This window comes from Cherax quadricarinatus, chromosome 57 (genome assembly GCF_038502225.1).
Source record: "Cherax quadricarinatus isolate ZL_2023a chromosome 57, ASM3850222v1, whole genome shotgun sequence".
NCBI lineage: Eukaryota > Metazoa > Arthropoda > Malacostraca > Decapoda > Parastacidae > Cherax > Cherax quadricarinatus.
In genome coordinates, this window is record NC_091348.1 from 11,643,199 (window position 1) to 11,670,611 (window position 27,413).

General features: G+C 39.9%; 1 protein-coding gene across 3 annotated transcripts in view; it reads right to left on the minus strand.

Moving 5' to 3' along the window:
* Window positions 1-27,413, minus strand: part of LOC128693388 (uncharacterized) — an 831,955-nt gene that overhangs the window by 508,709 nt on the left and 295,833 nt on the right. For all 3 annotated transcript variants that reach the window (XM_070097363.1, XM_070097364.1, XM_070097362.1), the window contains exon 3: window positions 10,936-12,144. In XM_070097363.1, coding sequence (XP_069953464.1) covers window positions 10,936-11,182 — 247 coding nt within the window. In that variant the 5' untranslated portion in view covers window positions 11,183-12,144. The remainder of the gene's footprint in view (window positions 1-10,935; window positions 12,145-27,413) is intronic.

Genomic DNA, 27,413 nt, shown 5'->3' on the forward strand with positions numbered 1-27,413 from the left:
AGATTTTAGACAAATTCACGAGTGGGTGTGAATTGGACTTGCCTGGCTTGGGCCATTAGGTCTGATGCAGTGCTCCTTTCTTCTTAAGTGGATGTGACTTGGACCTGACTAGCTTAGACCAAGAGGTGACTTGGACTTGACTAGCTTTCTCCAGTGGGTAACTTGGGCCTGACTAGCTTTAGCCAGTAAGTGACTTGGACCTGATTAGCTTAGGCCAGTAGGTGACTTGGACCTGACTAGCCTAGGCTAGTAGGTGACTTGAACCTGACTAGCTTTGGTCAGTAGGATAACTGAACCTGCCTAGCATGGGTGAGTAGGTAAATTGGACCTGCCTAGCATGGGTGAGTAGGTGACTTGGACCTGCCTAACTTAGGCAAGTAGGTGATTTGGACTTGACTAGCTTAGGCAAGTACCAGCACTATAAGTACCACCACTACAAGTATCACCACAGCAAATATCACTGTTACAAGTATCACCACTACAAGTATCACTACAAGTATCACCGCTACAATTATCACCACTACATGTATCACCACTGCAAATATCAATATTACGAGTATCACCACTACAAGTATCACCACTAAAAGTACCACCGCTACAAGTATCAGCACTACAAGTATCAGGACTACAAGTATCATTATTGAAAGTATCACCACTACAAATATCAGTATTAAAAGTATTACCACTACAAGTATCACTGTAAGTATCACAATTACAAATATTACCACTACAAGTATCATCACTACAAGATCACCACTACAAGTATCACCACTACAAGTATCACCATTGCAAGTATCATCACTACAAGATCACCACTACAAGTATCACCACTACAAGTATCACCATTGCAAGTATCACCACTACAAGTATCACCATTGCAAGTTTCACCACTACAAGTATCACCACTACAAGTATCACCACTACAAGTATCACCATTGCAAGTATCATCACTACAAGATCACCACTACAAGTATCACCACTACAAGTATCACCATTGCAAGTATCACCACTACAAGTATCACCATTGCAAGTATCACCACTACAAGTATCACCACTACAAGATCATCACTACAAGTATCACCACTACAAATATCACTATTAAAAGTATCACCACTACAAATATCACTATTAAAAGTATCACCACTACAAGTATCATCACCACAAAATCACCAGTACAAGTATCATTACTACAAGTATCACCATTACAAGTATCACTACTACAAGTATCATCACTACAAGATCACCACTACAAGTATCACTACTACAAGTATCATCACTACAAATATCACCACTACAAGTATCATCACTACAAGATCATCACTACGAGTATCACCACTACAAGAATCACTGTAAGCATCACCACTACAAGTATCATCACTACAAGTATCACCGCTACAAGTATCACTGTAAGCATCACCACTACAAGTATCATCACTACAAATATCACCGCTACAAGTATCAGCATTACAAATATCACCACAACAAGTATCATCACTACAAGATCACCATTACAAATATCACCACTACAAGTATCACCACTACAAGTATTATCACTACAAGATCACCACTACAAGAATCACCACTACAAGTATCACCACTACAAGTATCACCACTACAAGTATCATCACTACAAATATCACCACTACAAGTATCATCACTACAAGAATCACCACTACAAGTATCACCACTACAAGTATAATCACTACAAATATCACCACTACAAGTATCATCACTACAAGAATCACCACTACAAGTATCACCACTACAAGTATAATCACTACAAATATCACCACTACAAGTATCATCACTACAAGATCATCACTACAAGTATCACCACTATAAGTATCACCACTACAAGTATCATCACTGCAAGATCACCACTACAATTATCACCACTACAAGTATCACTGTAAGCATCACCACTATAAGTATCATTACCACAAGTATCACCACTACAAGTATCACCACTACAAGTATCACCACTACAAGTATCATCACTACAAGTATCATCACTACAAGATCACCACTACAAGTATCACCACTACAAGTATCACCACTACAAGTATCATCACTACAAGTATCATCACTACAAGATCACCACTACAAGTATCACCACTACAAGTATCACCACTACAAGTATCATCACTACAAGTATCACCACTACAAGTATCACCACTACAAGTATCATCACTACAAGTATCATCACTACAAGATCACCACTACAAGTATCATCACTACAAGTATCACCACTACAAGTATCACCACTACAAGTATCATCACTACAAGATCACCACTACAAGTATCACCAGATGATTTGTGTCTGTATTGTGTGAAGGGTGATGACTTGTGTGAGTTTCTTTTGTGTGTTGATGAATCATGTTTGTGTATTGTGTGTGACGGTCAACAAAGATTTTGTTTGTTACTGTGTATGGTATTTTCTTTGTTACTGTGTATGTTATTGTCTTTGTTATTGTGTATGTTATTGTCTTTGTTACTGTGTATGATATTTTCTTTGTTACTGTGTATGTTATTGTCTTTGTTACTGTGTATGATATTTTCTTTGTTACTGTGTATGGTATTGTCTTTGTTACTGTGTATGTTATTGTCTTTGTTACTGTGTATGTTATTGTCTTTGTTACTGTGTATGATATTTTCTTTGTTACTGTGTATGTTATTGTCTTTGTTACTGTGTATGTTATTGTCTTTGTTACTGTGTATGTTATTGTCTTTGTTACTGTGTATGGTATTGTCTTTGCTACTGTGTATGGTATTGTCTTTGTTACTGTGTATGTTATTGTCTTTGTTACTGTGTATGTTATTGTCTTTGTTACTGTGTATGTTATTGTCTTTGTTACTGTGTATGTTATTGTCTTTGTTACTGTGTATGTTATTGTCTTTGTTACTGTGTATGTTATTGTCTTTGTTACTGTGTATGTTATTGTCTTTGTTACTGTGTATGTTATTGTCTTTGTTACTGTGTATGTTATTGTCTTTGTTACTGTGTATGATATTTTCTTTGTTACTGTGTATGGTATTGTCTTTGTTACTGTGTATGTTATTGTCTTTGTTACTGTGTATGTTATTGTCTTTGTTACTGTGTATGATATTTTCTTTGTTACTGTGTATGTTATTGTCTTTGTTACTGTGTATGTTATTGTCTTTGTTACTGTGTATGATATTTTCTTTGTTACTGTGTATGTTATTGTCTTTGTTACTGTGTATGTTATTGTCTTTGTTACTGTGTATGTTATTGTCTTTGTTACTGTGTATGTTATTGTCTTTGTTACTGTGTATGTTATTGTCTTTGTTACTGTGTATGTTATTGTCTTTGTTACTGTGTATGGTATTGTCTTCTTTGTACGAACATCAGTGTTCACACTGTATGAACATCAGTGTTCACACTGTATGAACATCAGTGTTCACACTGTATGAACATCAGTGTTCACACTGTATGAACATCAGTGTTCACACTGTATGAACATCAGTGTTCACACTGTATGAACATCAGTGTTCACACTGTATGAACATCAGTGTTCACACTGTATGAACATTATATTTCACTTAATATCTCCCAGACCAGTTAAAGTTACAACATATAACGTAAAAGCTTCACCTTCTAAATAATGATAATTCCACATGGAGATATTATTTAAGAGAGTACGAACAATAAAAAATAATAAACTTAAGGTAATGATAAAGAATAATAAAATAGCCTTGACTCTAGGATATTTTATATTAAAATGAACACTTATATACGCTTGAAATAAAGTATCAATGGTAAAGATGTAAATATTAACTGCAGGATCATACTAGCCTTAGCACTGAAAGTTCCTGCTAGTTTTTATAGTATGTAGTCACTGTGTGTCTTCGTATACTAGCCTAACATGACTCACGAAATCGTAATGACACGATTGCAAACAAACCATACCCCCGGCCGGGATTGAACCCGCGGTCAGAGAGTCTCAAAACTCCAGCCCGTCGCGTTAGCCACTAGACCAGCTAGCCACAATAAGATTCATCCAACTAGGTATATTTCTACACCATAGGAAGGTTAGCACAGGCACCACTGTGACAGCAAATGCAAGTTTTTACACACGAATCTCCAGCTAGCTGGTCTAGTGGCTAACGCGACGGGCTGGAGTTTTGAGACTCTCTGACCGCGGGTTCAATCCCAGCCAGGGTATGGTTTTTTTTTTTTATACTAGCCTATTTTCACTAGGCTAGTGGCCTATCGCGGAACTCTGCGGTTCCGGGAACCCCCCTTTGAGTACCGCTGAATTATATAGGGATAGGACTTTATAAGGAAGCTCCCACATAAACTATGCCTTACGTGGTGTACAACACACCATGTAAGGAAGATAGAACAAGACACTACTAACATGGCGGAGAACCACAGCCTCCAGGCACCAGCTTGCCTGGCCAAGCACTTGAAAATAAACTGGAGCTCATGCATGCTAGCTTGTGTGGCATGACTGGCTCCCTGTCGAATAGAAAGTCACAGAGGACTTGTCCAGAGCAATGCTGTAGAATATCATAGTCAAAACTGCCAGTGAATAGTAATAACATTGGTAGAAATACCGACATTATGTTAGGTAATAGGACACAAGTGCAACTAATGCAATATTTTATTGTGGCAACGTTTCGCTCTCCAGGAGTTTTGTCAAGTCGTTACCAACAATTCAGGAACACAGAGGGTACATATATAGGTATAAATTGAGACGTAACAATGAATAGCTTGTAAAAAAATGACATCATCAAACGCCATAATGTATTGGCCAATCACAGAGACACTAGTCTGTGTGCAGAGAGACAAGGGTTGAACACACTTTATTTACAGCCACAGCTCCCTAGACACATTCACCTTCCTCCCTACCACACAACCACACAACCACACAACCACACAAACACTGGTAATATCATAGTAACAAATGTATGTATACGAAGATATAAAAATATCTGCCTAAAATAATCCAGCTTCAAATATTTCAGACTAAAAGAGAATATATATATACATATATATATAAATATATATATATATATATATATATATATATATATATATATATATATATATATATATATATATATATATATATATATATATATATATATATATATATATATATATATTCCGTCTCCCGGGAGGCAGGATGACCCACAGACGAAAATACGCAAATAGGAAGCACATAGGAGATTGAAATTTATGACGATGTTTCGGTCCTATTTGGACCATTAACTAATCACAAGGAAGAGCGAAAGGTTGATATGATAATATATTCCCCAGAAACGAAGTCCTGACACGGGCCTTCGCCGGATGGCGACCCATCGCCACTGGCTCCCAAAGGAGCGTCGTAGTTTGTACAACTGATATACCGTTCACAGCCCTATGACAAGGGCACGGTGAATCTTCTTCAGCACAAGTGATGTAGCTACAATCGACGTAGACGCCCTGTAGCTGGGGCACAGCACGTCTTTGATCTGGTGTGTACGATGGTGTGGGTTATTAGCTCAACAAACTCGTCTGTTACCCTCCCCACTCACACACACAGCTCGTAGCGGCAGATATGCTGTTTCAGGAACAGTCAGGGTTAAATCTTTGGTCTCTCAGGGCTGGTGTTCTTCCTGGCTTGAATCTCTCAACTCTCAAAATCTCTGCTCTACTTGACCCATTCCTGACACTCAGAGTGACTCAAGAAGTTTTCTGGATGTCTCTGAACCAGCATGAAGGAACTGAAGCCGTGTATATACGAGGGCGGGGGGGGGGAGTAGTAGAACGAGAGGCGATAGTAATATATTATACTACTACTACTAATATACTACTACTTCCTGTCGTTAGTTACGGCTCCGCCCCCTCTCGTAAATATACTGTCCCCTTCCCTTCACGCGTCTGTGTGACTAGTTAATGGTCCAAGTTGGATCGAAACGTCGTCCTAAGTTTTAGTCTCCTATGTGAAGGTTATTTTTGTATTCCATTCACGGTATTGTGCCATTTTATTCTTTAAAGAAAAAAAAAAAAATGGCCATCATTCATCCAGTTCCCGTCTTTCCCAAAGTGTGTAAACATCACCAACAGATTACCCTCTGACTGCAACATACCTGCATCTCTTTCACTCTGTTTTACGGGGTTAGTAACCGAGAATTCTTTCCCTGTAAACAATGAGTGTCATAAAAGGCGACTAAAATGCCGGAAGCAAGGCGCTAGTAACCCCTTCTCCTCTATTCAATGACTGAAAAGTCAGGTGGGGGAAAATTTTGTGTGTAAAAATATATATATACTGTTACAATGGTAAGTAAATCTAGACACACTGTAAATCTACATAAACAATGATGTGACACCGTGTATGATATCTTCCTTGTTTTTTTTTTTTATTTTTTTGCATGGTATTGTCTTTGTTTTTCTGTATGGTGTTGTATTTCTTGTTTCAGTGCAAAAATTTTTCCAGTGTATTGTATTATATTTACCTCTCTCTCTCTCTCTCTCTCTCTCTCTCTCTCTCTCTCCTCTCTTCCTTACCAACACAACCTTCATCAACACAGTTACTATTATTATCTAATGTAACCAGTATTACGAAAACAAACACAACCACTATTATCAGTACAATCGTTACTCCCAACCACTACAACTAACTACTACTATCAACACAACCACTACAAGCAACCACTACTACTAACACTACCAGTGCTACGGTGGTCCCGAAGTTAACAGGACCAGAGTTTTATCGGTAGCTCAGGTACCAGGACCATGGTTCGAGTCTCTCGTCCATCTTCCTGTTTATTCATCGACACTCGCTCATTACGACTTAAATTGAGTTCACACACACACACACACACACACACACACACACACACACACACACACACACACACACACACACAATTCGCAAACGGGCGAGCTTTCAACAAACATTATCTCTCAGTCCACAGCAGGATTCGAACCTGTTCACTTTGCGTCAAAGTACACAGTGCATTCGCCACTCAGCTAGATCCCAGATTTCTCTTGACTGCAGGAGTCTATGGAGACAAAGAACCTTGTCCATGGACGCAAAAAAGGGAATGCATTAGAGTATAATTATACCAATGCTCTTATAGGGTGTGATACGTGGATGGTGAATGTTGCAACAAGGAGAGGCCGGAGGCAGTAGACATGTTGTGTCCGAGGGCAATGTGTGCTATGAATATAATGCTGAGAATCCGTAGTGTGGAGATTAGGAGGAGGTGAGGGGTTGCTAAAAGCATTATCCAGAGGGCAGAGGAAGGGTTGTCGAGGAGGTTCGGACATTTACAGGAGAGAACAAAATAGAATGACTTGGAGGGCGTATAAATATGTAGTAGATGGATAATGGAGCAGGGGTCGTCCCAGGAAAGGTTGGAGGAAGGGGGGTAAAGAGGTTTTGTGTGCGAGGGGCTTGGACTTCCAGCAAGCGTGAGTGGAAGCAAATGGGTTTTAAGACTTAATGAGCTGTTGGAATGAGCTAACCGGGTAACCTGACTCAAGTCCGGTTAGCCGGACTTGAGTTATGAAGGTGGGAAGTTCAATGCCTGCACTCTGAAGGAGGGGTGATGTACCGCAGTTTTTACCTGTAATGTAGGCACTCTTTTGGCAAGACAGTGATGGATGACGATTAAAGTGTTATATATATATATATATATATATATATATATATATATATATATATATATATATATATATATATATATATATATATATATATATATATATATATATATATATAATATATATATATATATATATATAACATATATATATATATATATATATATATATATATATATATATATATATATATATATATATATATATATATATATATATATATATATATATATATATATATATATATATATATATATATATATATATAGTACCACCTCTATAGCTGGACTGGGGACCCTCATCCTCAGAGAAGACAATAAACGTACCTCAGGGAAAACTCAAGGTTCTCCCCGGAGCTGTTTGAATATTTTCTTCTCCTACCACCCCCTATATATTTTTTATTCTATGTGAACATATATATATATATATATATATATATATATATATATATATATATATATATATATATATATATATATATATATATATATATGTATATGTATATATATATATATATATATATATATATATATATATATATATATATATATATATATATATATATATATATATATATAATATGTGTGCGTGGGTGTATGTGTCTATGTAACGAATGAAAAAAACATATTCATGGTTAGCAGTTGTATTCAAAAGGATAACTGTACTGAAATTCAACAGATCACTTATACAGTGCATTGTAAAAAGAGATGGAAAAAAGGCTTTCAATAGGCGGTGCCGGCGAGAGCTCCAGTCGACGCTGTAAAAATGTGGACAACTGTCCTATCACTTATAAACAGTGGTGCACACACCAAACTCTGCCCCTGGTGGCAAGCAGAGGGGGTACACACACACACACACACACACACACACACACACACACACACACACACACACACACACACATACATTTCGTTAGTCATAGAGCTGTCAGGAAGTGGAATAGTCTTGCAAGTGACGTAGTGGAGGCTGGAACCATACATAGTTTTAAGACGAGGTTTGATGAAGCTCATGGAGCAGGGAGAGAGAGAGGACCTAGTAGTGATCAGTGAAGAGGCGGGTCCAGGAACTATGAATCGACCCCATCAACCACAAATAGGTGAATAGAAATAGGTGAGTACACACACACCATATCTAAGGGTAACCTTTAGAAATCTCTAAAAAAGAGACATTCCCGGCCCTTTATACAACACATGTCAGGCTCTTCATCAAGTATGCAACACCAGCATGGAACTCACACCTGAAAAAAACACGTTTAAAACGTGGAGAAAGTGCAGAGGTATGCCCAAGGCTGGGTGTTATAAAGCCCAGTTCTGGGCGAAACTTTGTGTTAAAATTATACTTTGATACTAGCGTCTTTATTGCCACGGTGCAAGCAACAAGAACAAATATGACCAATACAAAACTGCTGATTACGAGAGATTCCAACTACGAAGATACTGACCAGGAGAACTGAGATCCCTCACACGGGAGACAGAAACCTGGCCAGCTGAGAGGATGGAGGTGGCATCATTAATATAATATGTTGAATATGGTATAAAATACCGACAACATAAAACTGAACTCTTCTCCAGGCTGAGGGAATGACCACCTCAAACTATTTTTCGAAGGTTGATGGAAAGATTACGTCATCTTACCTCGTCAGTACTCCTGCTGCCTACAATACGTTCTCCGTATTTGACTGATATAGCCTACCGTGTAGGTTTATAACATTTCATCAATAAACATACCCAACTGTTGTACATGTATCTTTTTCTTCATTATTATAACAGAATACAGTGCCAACAAGCAACTGGGTAAGACACATGTGTAGCAGCCAGGTATCACAACCCTGTCTTGGTGGGAGAATGCCCAGGTGTTAATAAAAAATATATAAAAATAATAATAATGATAATAATAATAATGACAATAATAATAATAATAATAATAATAATAATAATAATAATAATAATAATAATAATAATAATAAAATAATAATAATAATAATAATAATAATAATAATAATGATAATAATAATAATAATAATAATAATAATAATAATAATAATAATAATAATAATAATCTTTATTTCTATAAATACATGAACAAAGTACACAGGCCTAGCTGACATCAGTGACATACTATTACATAGAGGGACTCTTGTTATGCAGAGTATATCGGATATATTAGGTCAATTTTGTCCCAGGATGCGACCCACACCAGTCGACTAACACCCAGGTACCTAGTTTACTGGTAGATGAACATGGACAGCAGGTGTCTTAAGGAAACACGTCCTAGTGTTTCCATCCGTACCGGGTTATCGACCCTCGGACCTCCATGTGTGAGCTGAGTGCACTACCAATCGAGCTACCGGACACCATGTATCGCATCATCTGGGTTCTGAACCTTTGTTCTGTGGGATCTGATCTCATCACACTTACTACCGAAAACTGGGAAGGGACAGTCACACGACAAACACCATTCTGAAACTACTGTGCAGTCAAGATACGGCAAAAAAATAAACTTATAATTCTGACAATCCTGGAGCGGTGAGGCCCGCCAGTACATCACTCTAGGTACAGCAAATGGAGAATAACATAGAGATAATAAATAACAAGAGATAAACGAGCCACTTGAGAGTGGTAAGCTGCCTAGCAGTTGCCTCACGTCGCGCGTGACCTCAGATGGTCAAGACAACAGACAGGTGACACTGATAGACAGTTGAGCATCACTGGCCTATCTGTATGACCCTTGTGGGTTTAGTGCATAGTTGTTATTGTAATAATAATAATAATAATAATAATAATAATAATAATAATAATAATAATAATAATAATAATAATAATAATAACAATAATAATAATAATAATAATCACTGACCTGTGTATTATCAAGTGTTGAAGTTCAACGTTATCTCAAGAACACTGTTGTTACCATCTCAGCTTAACGAATGTTATATAGTCTCAAAGAACGTTACCAGGCAGCAAGAGTCACTAGCCCACCTAAACCCTGGTTAGCAAGTACCATGAGTGTTGATGACACTTAAACCCTCGTTGTCAGGTACCAAAAGCGTCGCTAACCCATATAAACCATCGTTACAGAATATAAAATTGTCGCTCACCCACCTATGACCTCGTTACCAACTACCAGAATTTAAAGTAACCCACCTAAACCCTCGTTACCAGTACCAAAATAATCAGGTACCAAGAGTGTCGCTAGGTTACCTAAGCCATCGTAACCAGGTAACAAGTGTCAGTAAGTAAACCTTCGTTATTAGGTATCAAGAGCGTTGCTAACCTACCTAAACCCTCGTTACCAGCTAACAATGTGGTTGGTACACTCACCTACATCAAGGCCAGGTACCTCAGCCACAACGTTGGTCCTGACAGCGGCCGTGGTGGTAGCAGAGATGGTGGTAGTGGTGGTTGTGGTAGTTGTGGTGACAGTGGTTGTAGCACTTGTAGGGAGAGCTGGCGACGCCCCCACGCCCCTGTCGCCCGCCCACGCCCACACCCACGCCGCTACCCACACCCACAAGTGCACCATGTGGGCGAGAGAGGGAAAGATTATGCTAATCACTGAGAGGTTCATCTCCCGCTCTCAGCATCACCCTCAGCATCTTCTTCAGAGACATGGGCGTGGGTTTACGAGATGCCTTGGCGTGGGCGGGGGTCTGGAAAGGCGTGGGTTGAGTCTAACTGGTGTGGACGCGCGGTTTAGGTGTGGGCTGTCTTCGTCTGGTTTGGGCTGGGTTTTTGAGGGTGAAGAGAAGGGTATACCTGGTGTGGGTGGTGGGTATGGCAGCTATGCAGGTATGAGCGCGAATCTAGCAGGTGTGAGAAGGGATACTGCTGGTATGGGTGGGGTCTAACAAGTGTGGGCGGGTATATAACTGGTGTGGGCAGGGGTAAGACACGTGTGGACAGGATCTTGCAAGTGTGGTGTAGGGTAAAGCTGGCGTGGGAAGTTTTTCAGCAGTTGTGCAGGCGTGGGCAAGGGTCTAGCAGACGTGGGCAGCGATATCGCAGGTGTAAGAGTGGGTCTAGCAAGCGTGGGCGGGGATCTAACTGGTGTGGGCGAGGGTCTTGCAGGTGTGGAGGAAACGATACTGGTTGATGTTTGGATCAGCTGGAGTGGGGAGTCTTACGGTCTTGATGAGTCTTCGTGGTCCCTTATGTATGTGCTCCTCTCCTCGTCTGGTCTGGGACTTATCTGGTCTTTGATCTACCTGCTCCTCTGTCTATTGGGCCTGTGATCTATCTGCTCCTCTGTCTATTGGGTCTGTTATCTCTCCGCTCCTCTGTTTATGTGGTCTGTGATCTATTTGCTCCTCTGTCTACTGGGTCAGTGATCTGTCTTTTTCTTTATCTATTGGGGTCTGTATTTTCTCTACTCCTTTATTTATGTAGTCTGTGATCTATCTGCTCATGAATCTGTGATTTATTTAGTGTGGTGTCTGTGTGTATGTGGCAGTCTGTCTTATGGTCCAACTAACCAGTCAACACCTTATTCCACTTCTTCGGTTCCAGCCTCCACATGACTCATCCAGGTACCTGTGAGGAAGACCAAAGACCGTGAGTATTAAGGAGAGAAAAAACACGAGAAGATATGTTCACTGAATAGGAGTGACTAGGTCCATGATACAAAGGTCTCGTCTGAGGTAGAGGGTTCATATTCAGAGATACAAATGTCTGGTCTGGGGTGGAGGGTTCACATTCAGAGATACAAAGGTCTGGTCTGAGGTAGAGGGTTCACATTCAGAGATACAAATGTCTGGTCTGAGGTAGAGGGTTCACATTCAGAGATACAAAGTTTTGAACTGAGACAGCGGGCTCTTTTATGAGTCTGGTCTGATAAAAAGAATTCTTATTAGGGTTTGGACTAAGATAAAAAGAGTTCTTATAAGTGTTCGGTAAGAAATACGAATAATATCTACTTGGATACGGGGTGTTGATCTCTAGTTTGTATGTCAGGAGAGAAACGATATATATCCTGACATGGATCTCTGAGATGATGTGTCATTAAGTCAGCATCCAGTGGACTTTTCGACCACCAGGGGCGAACCGTCTTCAATATATTGTCAGTGCACTACCATTGTGCTGTTATGGGTCCTACACCCCATGTATATTACAGAGGATCACTAGAAAATACAGAGGATCACTACAAAATACAGAGGGGGCCACTACAAAATGCAGAGGATCACTACTAAATACAGAGGATCACTACAAAATACAGAGGATCACTACTAAATACAGAGGGCTTACTACAAGATAGCGGATTCTAAGATAAGATGTTGATATCTTGTTGATATCTTGATGGTACACTTAAGAAAATTTGTTAAAATTTTTTGATCCGTGATTCATTTATTTTGGCTCAAAATAACATTGTTGGTTTGAAATACGGAATATGTAAACACGGGTTTTGTTACGAAATACACGGGGTTTGCTAGAAAATACACGAGTATTGTTTCGAAATACACGGGTTTTGTTACGAAATACACGGGTTTTGCTACGAAATACACGGGTTTTGTTACGAAATACACGGGTTTTGTTACGAAATACAAGTGTTTTAGTCCGAAATATAAGAATTTTATTTCTCGACACAAATTTTTTATTTTTTGCCTTTTTTCAACGGTTTTGTTGCACTGTATAAAGGATTTGGCCTGAGAAACAGGATTTTGCTCCAAGACAGAAGATGCTGCCCTGAGACGAGAGATGCAGCCTCCTTTGATGAGCGAGATCAAGGCTCCTCTGACATTCTCCGCTCCGGTAAACAATAACATCAGCTGATTAATTTGCATCTTTACGCGGGAAGTTATCAGCTGACTAACATTGTTCCTTGTTAAGTAAATACGTCAGCTGATTAAATTACATACCAACAGTGGGAAAAAATGAACCACCCAGTTTCAAAGAGATGGTCTCAGTTTCAAAATGATGGGCCAAGTTTCAAAATGATGGACCCAGTTTCAAAATGATGGACCCAGTTACAAAATGATGGACCCAGTTTCAAAATGATGGACCCAGTTTCAAAATGATGAACCCAGTTACAAAATGATGGACCCAGTTTCAAAATGATGGACCCAGTTACAAAATGATAGACCCAGTTTCAAAATGATGGACCCAGTTACAAAATGATGGACCCAGTTTCAAAATGATGAACCCAGTTACAAAATGATGGACCCAGTTTCAAAATGATGAACCCAGTTTCAAAATGATGGACCCAGTTTCAAAATGATGGACCCAGTTACAAAATGATGGACCCAGTTACAAAATGATAGACCCAGTTTCAAAATGATGAACCCAGTTTCAAAATGATGGACCCAGTTTCAAAATGATGGACCCAGTTTCAAAATGATGAACCCAGTTTCAAAATGATGGACCCAGTTTCAAAATGATGGACCCAGTTACAAAATGATGGACCCCAGTTTCAAAATGATGAACCCAGTTTCAAAATGATGGACCCAGTTTCAAAATGATGGACCCAGTTTCAAAATGATGGACCCAGTTACAAAATGATGGACCCAGTTTCAAAATGATGGACCCAGTTTCAAAATGATGGACCCAGTTACAAAATGATGGACCCAGTTTCAAAATGATGGACCCAGTTTCAAAATGATGGACCCAGTTACAAAATGATGGACCCAGTTTCAAAATGATGGACCCAGTTACAAAATGATGGACCCAGTTTCAAAATGATGGACCCAGTTTCAAAATGATGGACCCAGTTTCAAAATGATGAACCCAGTTTCAAAATGATGGACCCAGTTTCAAAATGATGGACCCAGTTTCAAAATGATGGACCCAGTTACAAAATGATGGACCCAGTTACAAAATGATAGACCCAGTTTCAAAATGATGGACCCAGTTTCAAAATGATGAAGCCAGTTTCAAAATGATGGATCCAGTTACAAAATGATGGACCCAGTTACAAAATGATAGACCCAGTTTCAAAATGATGGACCCAGTTACAAAATGATAGACCCAATTTCAAAATGATGGACCCAGTTTCAAAATGATGGACCCAGTTTCAAAATGATGGGTGTATCACTTTGAAACACCCTGTATATTATTAACATGGTAGATATTTAGAGGATAGCTAAATATAAAGGAAATTATCGGATTATTTTATTGTCATTCTGCGTTCGGGAAATAATAATTTCTGATTACATTAAGTGTTTACGATGGAAAAATATACCGTTGATTACATTACTTGCCTCGCCTCCAAAATTTTTTCCGAGTTGCGAAAATTAATTAGTTGATTAGATTACTTATTTATGCAGGAGGAAAATATAAAAGCTGATCATATCACTCTTTTTACTAGGGAAAATAAAACAGCTGATTGTGGTGATTGTTTACGCGGGAAAATAAAACAGCTGATTGTGGTGATTGTTTACGCGGGAAAATAAAACAGCTGACTATGGTGATTGTTTACGCGGGAAAATAAAACAGCTGACTATGGTGATTGTTTACGCGGGAAAATAAAACAGCTGATTGTGGTGATTGTTTACGCGGGAAAATAAAACAACTGATTATGGTGATTGTTTACGCGGGAAAATAAAACAGCTGACTATGGTGATTGTTTACGCGGGAAAATAAAACAACTGATTATGGTGATTGTTTACGCGGGAAAATAAAACAGCTGACTATGGTGATTGTTTACGCGGGAAAATAAAACAGCTGACTATGGTGATTGTTTACGCCTGAAAATAAAAGAAATACCTGATTAAGTTATTAATTTGTAGAAGAAAATAAAAAAGCTGATTATATTAACCTGTTTTAAGACGGAAAAAATAAAAGTGTGTTAGGTGTTTACTCTGGAAGGAAAGAAACAGATCAAAGGTGACTCAATGAGGGAGGGAAAAATCAGGGCGGCTTTGATGACGTTTGATCTGCTTCGTATTTTTTTCTGCTTCCAAACACAGCGTCAGTGTTTTTTTTTTCGTTTTTTTTCTTTCTCCTTCATACTTTTCCTCTCTTTTTTATTTGGTAATTTTCACTGCCCTCTCTTTTTTTTTTTTTTTAGACTTGTACCTATCCTTTTTATTTTCTGCCTTCCTCTCTTCCCTCCTACTTTCTGTCCTTTTCTGTCTCTTCTCTATTTTCTGTTCTTTTTATTTCCTTCTTTTAATATTTCCCTTCCTTCTTACTGCATTCCTCCCTTCCCTTTTTCTCTCTGTCCTCCTTCCCCTTCTCTTCTCTGTCCCTCTCTCTCCCCTCCTCCTCTCTGACCTTCTCCCTCCACCTCCTTCTCTCTGTCCTCCCTCCCCTCCTTCTCTCTGTCCTTCTAACTCCCATTCTTCTCTCTGTCCTTCTCCCTCCCCTTCTCTGTGACCTTCTCGCTCCCCTCTTTCTCTCTGACCTTCTCGCTCCCCTCTTTCTCTCTGACCTTCTCTCTGACTTCCTCCCTCCCCTCCTCTCTATACTTCTCCCTCCCCTTCTCTCTGACCTTCTCCCTCCCCTTCTCTCTGACCTTTTCCCTCCCCTTCTCTCTGACCTTCTCCCTCCCCTTCTCTCTGACCTTCTCCCTCCCCTGCTCTCTGACCTTCTCCCTCCCCTTCTCTCTGACCTTTTCCCTCCCCTTCTCTCTGACCTTCTCCCTCCCCTTCTCTCTGACCTTCTCCCTCCCCTGCTCTCTGACCTTCTCCTTCCCCTCCTTCTCTCTGACCTTCTCCCTCCCCTTCTCTCTGACCTTCTCCCTCCCCTCCTCTCTGATCTTCTCCTTCCCCTCCTTCCCTCTGGCCTTCTCCCTTAACTTCTTCTCTCCGTCCTTCTTCTTTTTCCTTCATCCTTTTTCTCACTACATAACATGCATAACATTTTTCGAAGTCAGTTCCTGTATATCTCATATTGGCTCCCTCCCTCCCTCCCTCCCTCCCTCCCTCCCTCCCTCCCTCCCTCCCTCCCTCCATCCCTCCCTTACTCCTTCAGTACCTACCTCCCTCCCTCTCTTCCTTACTCCTTCAGTACCTCCCTCCCTCCCTCCCTCCCTCCCTTCCTTACTCCTTCAGTACTTCCCTCCCTTTCTTACTCCTTCAGTACCTCCCTCCCTCCCGGAGTTCCTTACTCCATCAGTACCTCCCTCCCTCCTTCCCTCCCTTCCTTACTCCTTCAGTACCTACCTCCCTCCCTCCCTTCCTTACTCCTTCAGTACCTCCCTCCCTCCCTTCCTTATTCCTTCAGTACCTCCCTCCCTCCCTCCCTTCCTTACTCCTTCAGTACTTCCCTCCCTTTCTTACTCCTTCAGTACCTCCCTCCCTCCCGGAGTTCCTTACTCCTTCAGTACCTCCCTCCCTCCTTCCCTCCCTTCCTTACTCCTTCAGTACCTCCCTCCCTCCCTCCCTTCCTTACTCCTTCAGTACCTCCCTCCCTCCCTTCCTTATTCCTTCAGTACCTCCCTCCCTCCCTCCGTCCCTTCCTTACTCCTTCAGTACCTCCCGCCCTCCCTCCCTCCCTCCCTTCCTTACTCCTTCAGTACCTCCCTCCCTCCATCCCTCCCTTCCTTACTCCTTCAGTACCTCCCTCCCTTCCTTACTCCTTCAGTACCTCCCTCCCTCCCTCCCTCCATCCCTTCCTTACTCCTTCAGTACCTCCCTCCCTCCCTACCTTCCTTACTCCTTCAGTACCTCCCTCCCTCCCTTCCTTACTCCTTCAGTACCTCCCTCCCTCTCTCACTCCCTTCCTTACTCCTTCAGTACCTCCCCCCTCCCTCCCTCCCTCCCTTCCTTACTCCTTCAGTACCTCCCTCCCTCCCTTCCTTACTCCTTCAGTAACTCCCTCCCTCCCTTCCTTACTCCTTCAGTACCTCCCTCCCTCCCTTCCTTACTCCTTCAGTACCTCCCTCCCTCCCTTCCTTACTCCTTCAGTACCTCCCTCCCTCCCTTCCATACTCCTTCAGTACATCCCTCCCTCCCTCCCTCCCTTCCTTACTCCTTCAGTACCTCCCTCCCTCCCTCCCTCCCTTCCTTACTCCTTCAGTACCTCCCTCCCTCCCTTCCTTACTCCTTCAGTACCTCCCTCCCTCCCTCCCTCCCTCCCTCCCTCCCTTTCTCCCTCCCTTCCTTACTCCTTCAGTACCTCCCTCCCTCTCTTCCTTACTCCTTCAGTACCTCCCTCCCTCCCTTCCTTACTCCTTCAGTAGCTCCCTCCTTCCCTCTCTTCCTTACTCCATCAGTACCTCCCTCCCCTCCTTACTCCTTCAGTACCTCCCTCCCTCCCTCCCTCCCTCCCTCCCTTCCTTACTCCTTCAGTACCTCCCTCCCTCCCTTCCTTACTCCTTCAGTACCTCCCTCTCTCCCTCCCTTCCTTACTCCTTCAGTACCTCCATCCCTCCCTCCCTTCCTTACTCCTTCAGTACCTCCCTCCCTCCCTTCCTTACTCCTTCAGTACCTCCCTCCCTCCCTCTCTCCCTTCCTTACTCCTTCAGTACTTCCCTCCCTCCCTCCCTCCCTCCTTCCTTACTACTTCAGTACCTCCCTCCCTCCCTCCCTCCCTTCCTTACTCCTTCAGTACCTCCCTCCCTCCCTCCCTTCCTTACTCCTTCAGTACCTCCCTCCCTCCCTCCCTCCCTCCCTTACTCATTCAGTACCTCCCTCCCTCCCTTCCTTACTCCTTCAGTACCTCCCTCCCTCCCTCCCTCCCTTCCTTACTCCTTCGGTACCTCCCTCCCTTCCTCCCATCCTTACTCCTTCGGTACCTCCCTCCCTTCCTCCCTCCTTCCCTTTGCCCTTCCTCTCCTCATCCTTCCCTTGCCTCCTACACTCCCTCTTTCCTACCCTCACTATCTCCTTCCCAATCTTCATTCTTCATATTTCCTTCCCTCCCTCTTTCTCTCCCTCTCGTTGACACTAAGAGTGATGGATGTCCCTCCAACAAGTTCTGTACAGGTTTTATCTGAGTTATGGTCTGTGTCTCTCTCTTTCTCTACTTTCATTTCCACGGACAAGATGCTCATACCTATTATCTGGGCTCTGTCTTTGTGGCAAAACTACTTCGTACTTCTCTACGGAGTCCACAGGTTCGACTCCTGCTGTGGACTAAGAGATATTTTGGTAAAACTTGCGACTCTGACTTTAATAGCAATGCTCTTCTTGCAGAATAGGGTTAGCGAAAATTTGTGTATACAATAATTTCGCAAAAATCATTCCGAATCTAACGAAAAAAATATATTTAATTGTCTTTGTTTAACATTAAATTATTGTAAACTTATATAAAATATATTTAGTTGCATTAGGCTAAATTAAATTCCCATTGTTATAGTAAGGTTAGGTAAGTTTCCTAAGGTTCTTTTGGTAAAAAATCATTAATTTCTAAATTGATATAAATGAAAAAAGTATGTCTTTAAACGTATAAGAGAAAATTTTAGAAAGGACTTAATTTTAAATGAGTTCTTCCTAATTGACCAGTTTTACCTATTCGGTACCACATATATACGATGAGACTCTGGTTACACTTAAAGTCACGCATAGTCTTTAGATGGAAATATAAACACATATGCAGTATAATGTGATCCTTTATTGACAACGTTTCACCCACACAGTGGGCTTTTTCAAGTCACACACAGATCTACCTAAGGTGGAAGGTACGGGAGTATTTATAGTCATGTTCAGAATGTTGAGGTCAGGTGGAGAATGCTGCATCTGATGATCTACCGGGTGGAGTTATAGAGTCTTGGGTAGCTTGGCAGGGGTATTGGACAAGTTGTGAGTAGACCTTCTGCAGTGTTCTATGTTCTTATGTGGGATAGCGATGAAGAAGTTTCGTGGCGAGTGGTTCAGCTATGTTATAGAAGCCATTGTTCTGGTTGAAATTGTTGGTTATAGAGATAAGCGATGATTCCAGGATTCTTCGGTATTGAGTGTTGTCTTCTGTGGCGATAAGTCTTGAGTTTCTGTAGTTAATTAAATGGTTGTGTGAATTGCGATGTTGTACACAGGCATTCCTTGCATCGTCAGTCCTGCTTGCATATTGTTGTTCTGAAATACGTGTTTGGAGGTTTCTTGATGTTTCGCCCACATATAATTTGTTGCAGTCATTACAAGGGATTATGTATACCCCTGCAGAGGATGGAGGCTTGTCCTGTCTACTACTGGTGATGTCCTTGATGGTTGTGGTTGTGGAGGTAGATACTTGGAATGATGTATTGGAAAAGATGTTGGAAACATGTTTGGCAATGGAGTTGGTGGGGAGGACTATATATCTCTTCTCGGCAGTGTCTTCTCTGGGTGTGTAAAGATGTTTAATGCCCGCCGACTGCAGTCTCTGATGAAGTGACGAGGATAGTGGAGTTTAGAAAATACTTGTTCAATTATAGTGCATTCTTCCTCAAGGAACTCATTGCTGCAGATTCTGAGTGCACGCAGGAAGAAGCCTATAATTACACCACGTTTGGTTTTGGTGTCGTGGTGAGAGTAGAAGTGGAGAAGATCGTTTTGGTTGGTGGGTTTTCGATAGACTTTAAAACGAAGTTCGTGGTCAGCTTTGCAGAGCAGAACATCAAGGAAAGGAAGAGTGTTGTCGACTTCTTCTTCAAGTGTGAACTGGATTGAAGGCTCGACCTGGTTGAGCTTGTCTTGGAGAGCTTGAACGTTGAAGCGTTTAGGAGTTATGAGGAGAAGAGAAGAGATACATAGTCCTCCCCACCAACTCCATTGCCAAACATGTTTCCAACATCTTTTCCAATACATCATTCCAAGTATCTACCTCCACAACCACGACCATCAAGGACATCACCAGTAGTAGACAGGACAAGCCTCCATCCTCTGCAGGGGTTTACATAATCCCTTGTAATGACTGCAACAAATTATATGTGGGCGAAACATCAAGAAACCTCCAAACACGTATTTCAGAACAACAATATGCAAGCAGGACTGACGATGCAAGGAATGCCTGTGTACAACATCGCAGTTCACACAACCATTTAATTAACTACAGAAACTCAAGACTTATCGCCACAGAAGACAACACTCAATATCGAAGAATCCTGGAATCATCGCTTATCTCTATAACCAACAATTTCAACCAGAACAACGGCTTCTATAACATAGCTGAACCACTCGCCAAGAAACTTCTTCATCGCTATCCCACATAAGAACATAGAACACTGCAGAAGGTCTACTCACAACTTGTCCAATACCCTTGCCAAGCTACCCAAGACTCTATAACTCCACCCGGTAGATCATCAGATGCAGCATTCTCCACCTGACCTCAACATTCTGAACATGACTATAAATACTCCCGTACCTTCCACCCTAGGTAGATCCGTGTGTGACTTGAAAAAGCCCACTGTGTGGGTGAAACGTTGTCAATAAAGGATCACATTATACTGCATATGTGTTTATATTTCCACTGTGTCGGTATTTGATACCATTTATTTCCATAGTCTTTAGATATAGGCTTGATCTGATCATAATCTTTCTAATTGAGTAATGTAATGCGTCACTCTGTGAGAGGCAGTGTTGACACACTGCCACAGTGTTGACACACTGCTACAGTGTTGAAATACTGCTACAGTGTTGACACACTGCTACAGTGTTCGCCTGGCTAAGACACCGTACACTGTACCGACAAGTGTCGATGAAATGGACGAATTATTGCATAAATGTTATTGTAAACTGCTTAAAAGTTCTTGAACACTGAGCATAATTTTCAAAGTCAATTTCAGGGTATTAATACTTCATGGGCCACAGGGGCGGACCTACATTTTGGGAGCCCTGAAGCTTGAATTGTTATTGGGGCCCCTTCGCTACCCCTTCTCATACAATAGATCCAAAAAAACTGAAGCAATGTGGGAGGGTTTAGGGGCCCTGAAGCCTAAGCTTCAATAGTTTCATAGGAGATCCGTGAACAGTGGAACACTGTGATCCCCTCCTGATGCTCCGTGACCAGCGGAACACTGTGATCCCCTCCTGATGCTCCGTGACCAGTGGAACACTGTGATCCCCTCCTGATGCTCCGTGACCAGCGGAACACTGTGATCCCCTCCTGATGCTCCGTGACCAGCGGAACACTGTGATCCCCTCCTGATGCTCCGCGTCCAGTGGAACACTGTGAAACACAACAGTGGAACAGCATTAACACATTGATTGCGGGAACGTTTCGCCACGACTAAACGTACAACTTGTGGCGAAACATTTCCTCGATTAATATGGTGGTCAGGTGTTTTACGTCAGTGTTCAGCTGCTCTGCAAGACATTGATGATCTTCAAAATACTCTGAAAATTGTTTGAACAATTTTTCTGCGGTGTTGAACAACCTCCATGCTACGTTGAACAACTTCTATGCTAGATTGAACAACTTCTATGCTAGGTTGAACAACTTCTATGCTAGGTTGAACAACTTCTATGCCGGGTTGAACAACTATGCCAGGTTGAACAACTTCTCTGTGGGACTGAACAACTTGTATGAGAGGCTGAACACCTTCTATACAACATTGAACACCTTCTATATAATTCTGAACACCTTCTATACAATATTGAACACCTTCTATACAATATTGAACACCTTCTATAAAATACTGAACACCTTCTATACAATATTGAACACCTTCTATACAATATTCAACACCTTCTATAAAATACTGAACACCATCTATACAATACTGAACACCTTCTATACAATATTGAACACCTTCTATACAATATTGAACACCTTCTATACAATACTGAACACCTTCTATACAATACTGAACACCTTCTATACATTACTGAGCACCTATACAATATTGAGCACCTTCTATACAATATTGAACACCTATACAATACTGAACACCTTCTATACAATATTGAACACCTTCTATACAATATTGAACACCTTCTATACAATAATGAACACCTATACAATACTGAACACCTTCTATACAATATACACCTTCTATACAATATTGAACAACTTCTATACATACTGATCACCTTCTATACAATATTAAACGCCTTCTATACAATACTGAACACCTTCTATACAATATTGAACACCTTCTATACATACTGATCATCTTCTATACAATATTAAACGCCTTCTATACAATATTGAACACCTTCTATACAATATTGAACACTTTCTATACAATATTGAACACCTTCTATACAATATTGAACACCTTCTATACAATATTGAACACCTTCCATACAATATTCAACACCTTCTATACAATATTCAACGCCTTCTATACAATATTGAACACCTTCTATACAATATTGAACACTTTCTATACAATATTGAACACCTTCTATACAATATTGAACACCTTCTATACAATATTCAACACCTTCTATACAATATTGAACACCTTCTATACAATATTGAACACCTTCTATACAATACTGAACACCTTCTATACAATACTGAACACCTTCTATACAATATTGAACACCTTCTATACAATATTGAACAAATTCTATACAATATTCAACACCTTCTATACAATATTGAACATCTTCTATACAATATTGAACACCTTCTATACAATACTGAACGCCTTCTATACAATATTGAACACCTTCTATACAATATTGAACACCTATACAATATTGAACACCTTCTATACAATATTGAACACCTATACAATATTGAACACCTTCTATACATACTGATCATCTTCTATACTTAAACGCCTTCTATACAATATTGAACACCTTCTATACAATACTGAACACCTTCTATACAATACTGAACACTTTCTATACAATATTGAACACCTTCTATACAATATTCAACACCTTCTATACAATATTGAACACCTTCTATACAATATTGAACACCTTCTATACAATATTGAACACCTTCTATACAATATTGAACACCTTCTATACAATACTGAACACCTTCTATACAATATTGAACGCCTTCTATACAATACTGGACACCTATAAAATAATGAACACCTTATATACAATACTGAACACCTTCTATACAATATTGAACACCTTCTATACAATATTGAACACCTTCTATACAATATTGAGCACCTTCTATACAATATTGAACACTTTCTATACAATACTGAACACCTTCTATACAATATTGAACACCTTCTATACAATATTGAACACCTTCTATACAATATTGAACACCTTCTACGCAATATTGAACACCTTCTATACAATATTGAACACCTTCTATAAAATATTGAACACCTTCTATACAATATTGAAAACCTTCTATACAATATTGAACACCTTCTATACAATATTGAACACCTTCTATACAATACTGAACACCTTCTATAAAATACTGAACACCTTATATACAATACTGAACACCTTCTATACAATATTGAACACCTTCTATACAATATTGAGCACCTTCTATACAATATTGAACACCTTCCATACAATACTGAACACCTTCTATAAAATACTGAACACCTATACAATATTGAACACCTTCTATACAATATTGAACACCTTTTATACAATATTGAACACCTTCTATGAATACTGAACACCTTCTTTACAATATTGAACATCTTCTATACAATATTGAACACCTTCTATACAATACTGAACACCTATACAATATTGAACACCTTCTATAAAATACTGAACACCTTCTATACGATATTGAACACCTTCTATACAATATTGGACACCTTCTATACAATACTGAACACCTATACAATATTGAACACCTTCTATAAAATACTGAACATCTTCTATACAATATTGAACACCTTCTATACAATATTGAACACCTTCTATACAATATTGAACACCTTCTATACAATATTGAACACCTTCTATACAATACTGAACACCTTCTATGCAATATTGAACACCTTCTATAAAATACTGAACACCTTCTATACAATATTGAACACCTTCTATACAATATTGAACACCTTCTATACAATATTGAACACCTTCTATGCAATATTGAACACCTTCTATACAATATTGAACACCTTCTATACAATATTGAACACCTTCTATACAATATTGAATACCTTCTATACAATATTGAACACCTTCTATACAATATTGAACACCTTCTATAAAATACTGAACACCTTCTTTACAATATTGAACACCTTCTATACAATATTGAACACCTTCTATACAATATTGAACACCTTCTATGCAATATTGAACACCTTCTATACAATATTGAACACCTTCTATACAATATTGAACACCTTCTATACAATATTGAACACCTTCTATAAAATACTGAACACCTTCTATACAATATTGAACACCTTCTTTACAATATTGAACACCTTCTATAAAATACTGAACACCTTCTATACAATATTGAACACCTTCTATAAAATACTGAACACCTATACAATATTGAACACCTTCTATACAATATTGAACACCTTCTATACAATACTGAACACCTGCTATACAATATTGAACACCTTCTATAAAATACTGAACACCTTCTATACAATAATGAACACCTTCTATACAATATTGAACACCTTCACAATACTGAACACCTTCTATACAATATTGAACACCTTCTATACAATATTGAACACCTTCTATACAATACTGAACACCTTCTATAAAATACTGAACACCTTCTATACAATATTGAACACCTTCTATACAATACTTGTTATTGCTGTTCTTACTGCTGAACAGCGGTTTAGTGCCGATGAAGGTAGCGTAGGTAGCAATGATACGGCCGTGGACTAGTTTGGCTTTAATTGGGTAGGAGTGAGTACACAACGGGCAGTGTGAGGGAGTGACCGCAAGCCAGTCCGTGGAGGGGGAGCACTTGTGTCTGTCAAGTCGGTCGGCCTAGGAGTGAGAGAGGGTGGGCTGTGTCTCCCACTGACCTAAGTGAGCCTCCCGAGGGCAGCACCTGAATGCCGCGAAATATGAACTAGTCAGAATAGACGGCTAGGCTGTGTGCGCTGACAGTACAGGCTGTCTACATTTGCTCGGCCACGCACCTCGCGTCGTCCCGACGCGACAATACTGGTGGGCCCATAGGTATAAAGGAATTACACTAGCTACCCCAGAGAGGGACTGGCTTTCGCTCACTAGTAAATCAAAAATGGACATAAAAAATGCAACAGGCAAAAAAAAAACTCTCCCATCCGGGGGAAGAGAAAACTGGTTTGCCCGCGCTGTTTCATCGAGTAGAGAGCCCGGAGACGTCAGCACTGGAACTAAAATCTTCTATATACAGGTTGTCCGCAGGGCTGAACATCAGTTGACCACTCGTCTACTAACGTTGTTGCACCCTCACATCGGGCAGTGTGAGGGAGTGACCGCAAGCCAGTCCGTGGAGGGGGAGCACTTGTGTCTGTCAAGTTGGTCGGCCTAGGAGTGAGAGAGGGTGGGCTGTGTCTCCCACTGACCTAGGTGAGCCTACAGAGGGCAGCACCTGAATGCCGCGAAATATGAACTAGTCAGAGCAGACGGCTAGGCTGTGTGCTCTGACAGTACAGGCTGTCTACATACTGAACACCTTCTATACAATACTGAACACCTTCTATACAATACTGAACACCTTCTATACAATATTGAACACCTTCTATGCAATATTGAACACCTTCTATACAATACTGAACACCTTCTATAAAATACTGAACACCTATACAATATTGAACACCTTCTATACAGTATTGAACACCTTCTATGAATACTGAACACCTTTTGTACAATATTGAACATCTTCTATACAATATTGAACACCTTCTATACAATACTGAACACCTTCTATAAAATACTGAACACCTTCTATACGATATTGAACACCTTCTATACAATACTGAACACCTTCTATACAATACTGAACACCTTCTATACAATACTGAACACCTTCTATACAATACTGAACACCTTCTATACAATATTGAACACCTTCTATACAATACTGAACACCTTCTATACAATACTGAACACCTTCTATAAAATACTGAACACCTTCTATACAATACTGAACACCTTTTATACAATACTGAACACCTTCTATAAAATACTGAACACCTTCTATACAATACTGAACACCTTCTATACAATACTGAACACCTTCTATACAATACTGAACACCTATACAATACTGAACACCTTCTATACAATACTGAACATCTTCTATACAATATTGAACACCTTCTATACAATACTGAACACCTTCTATACAATATTGAACATCTTCTATACAATACTGAACACCTTCTATACAATACTGAACACCTTCTATACAATACTGAACACCTTCTATAAAATACTGAACACCTTCTATACAATACTGAACACCTTCTATACAATACTGAACACCTTCTATACAATACTGAACATCTTCTATACAATATTGAACACCTTCTATACAATACTGAACACCTTCTATACAATATTGAACATCTTCTATACAATACTGAACACCTTCTATACAATACTGAACACCTTCTATACAATACTGAACACCTTCTATAAAATACTGAACACCTTCTACAATACTGAACACCTTCTATACAATACTGAACACCTTCTATACAATACTGAACACCTATACAATACTGAACACCTCCTATACAATACTGAACACCTTCTATACAATACTGAACACCTTCTATACAATACTGAACACCTTCTATACAATACTGAACACCTATACAATACTGAACACCTTCTATACAATATTGAACACCTTCTATACAATACTGAACACCTTCTATACAATACTGAACACCTTCTATACAATACTGAACACCTTCTATACAATACTGAACACCTTCTATACAATACTGAACACCTTCTATAAGCAGTTTATTCCATTTCACGCTGTGAAAAATTTAGAAAAAAATACGTTTAACCTGGACAAATTCGGAATCTTAACACCATGAAACGATAACCATTTAATGGGATTCC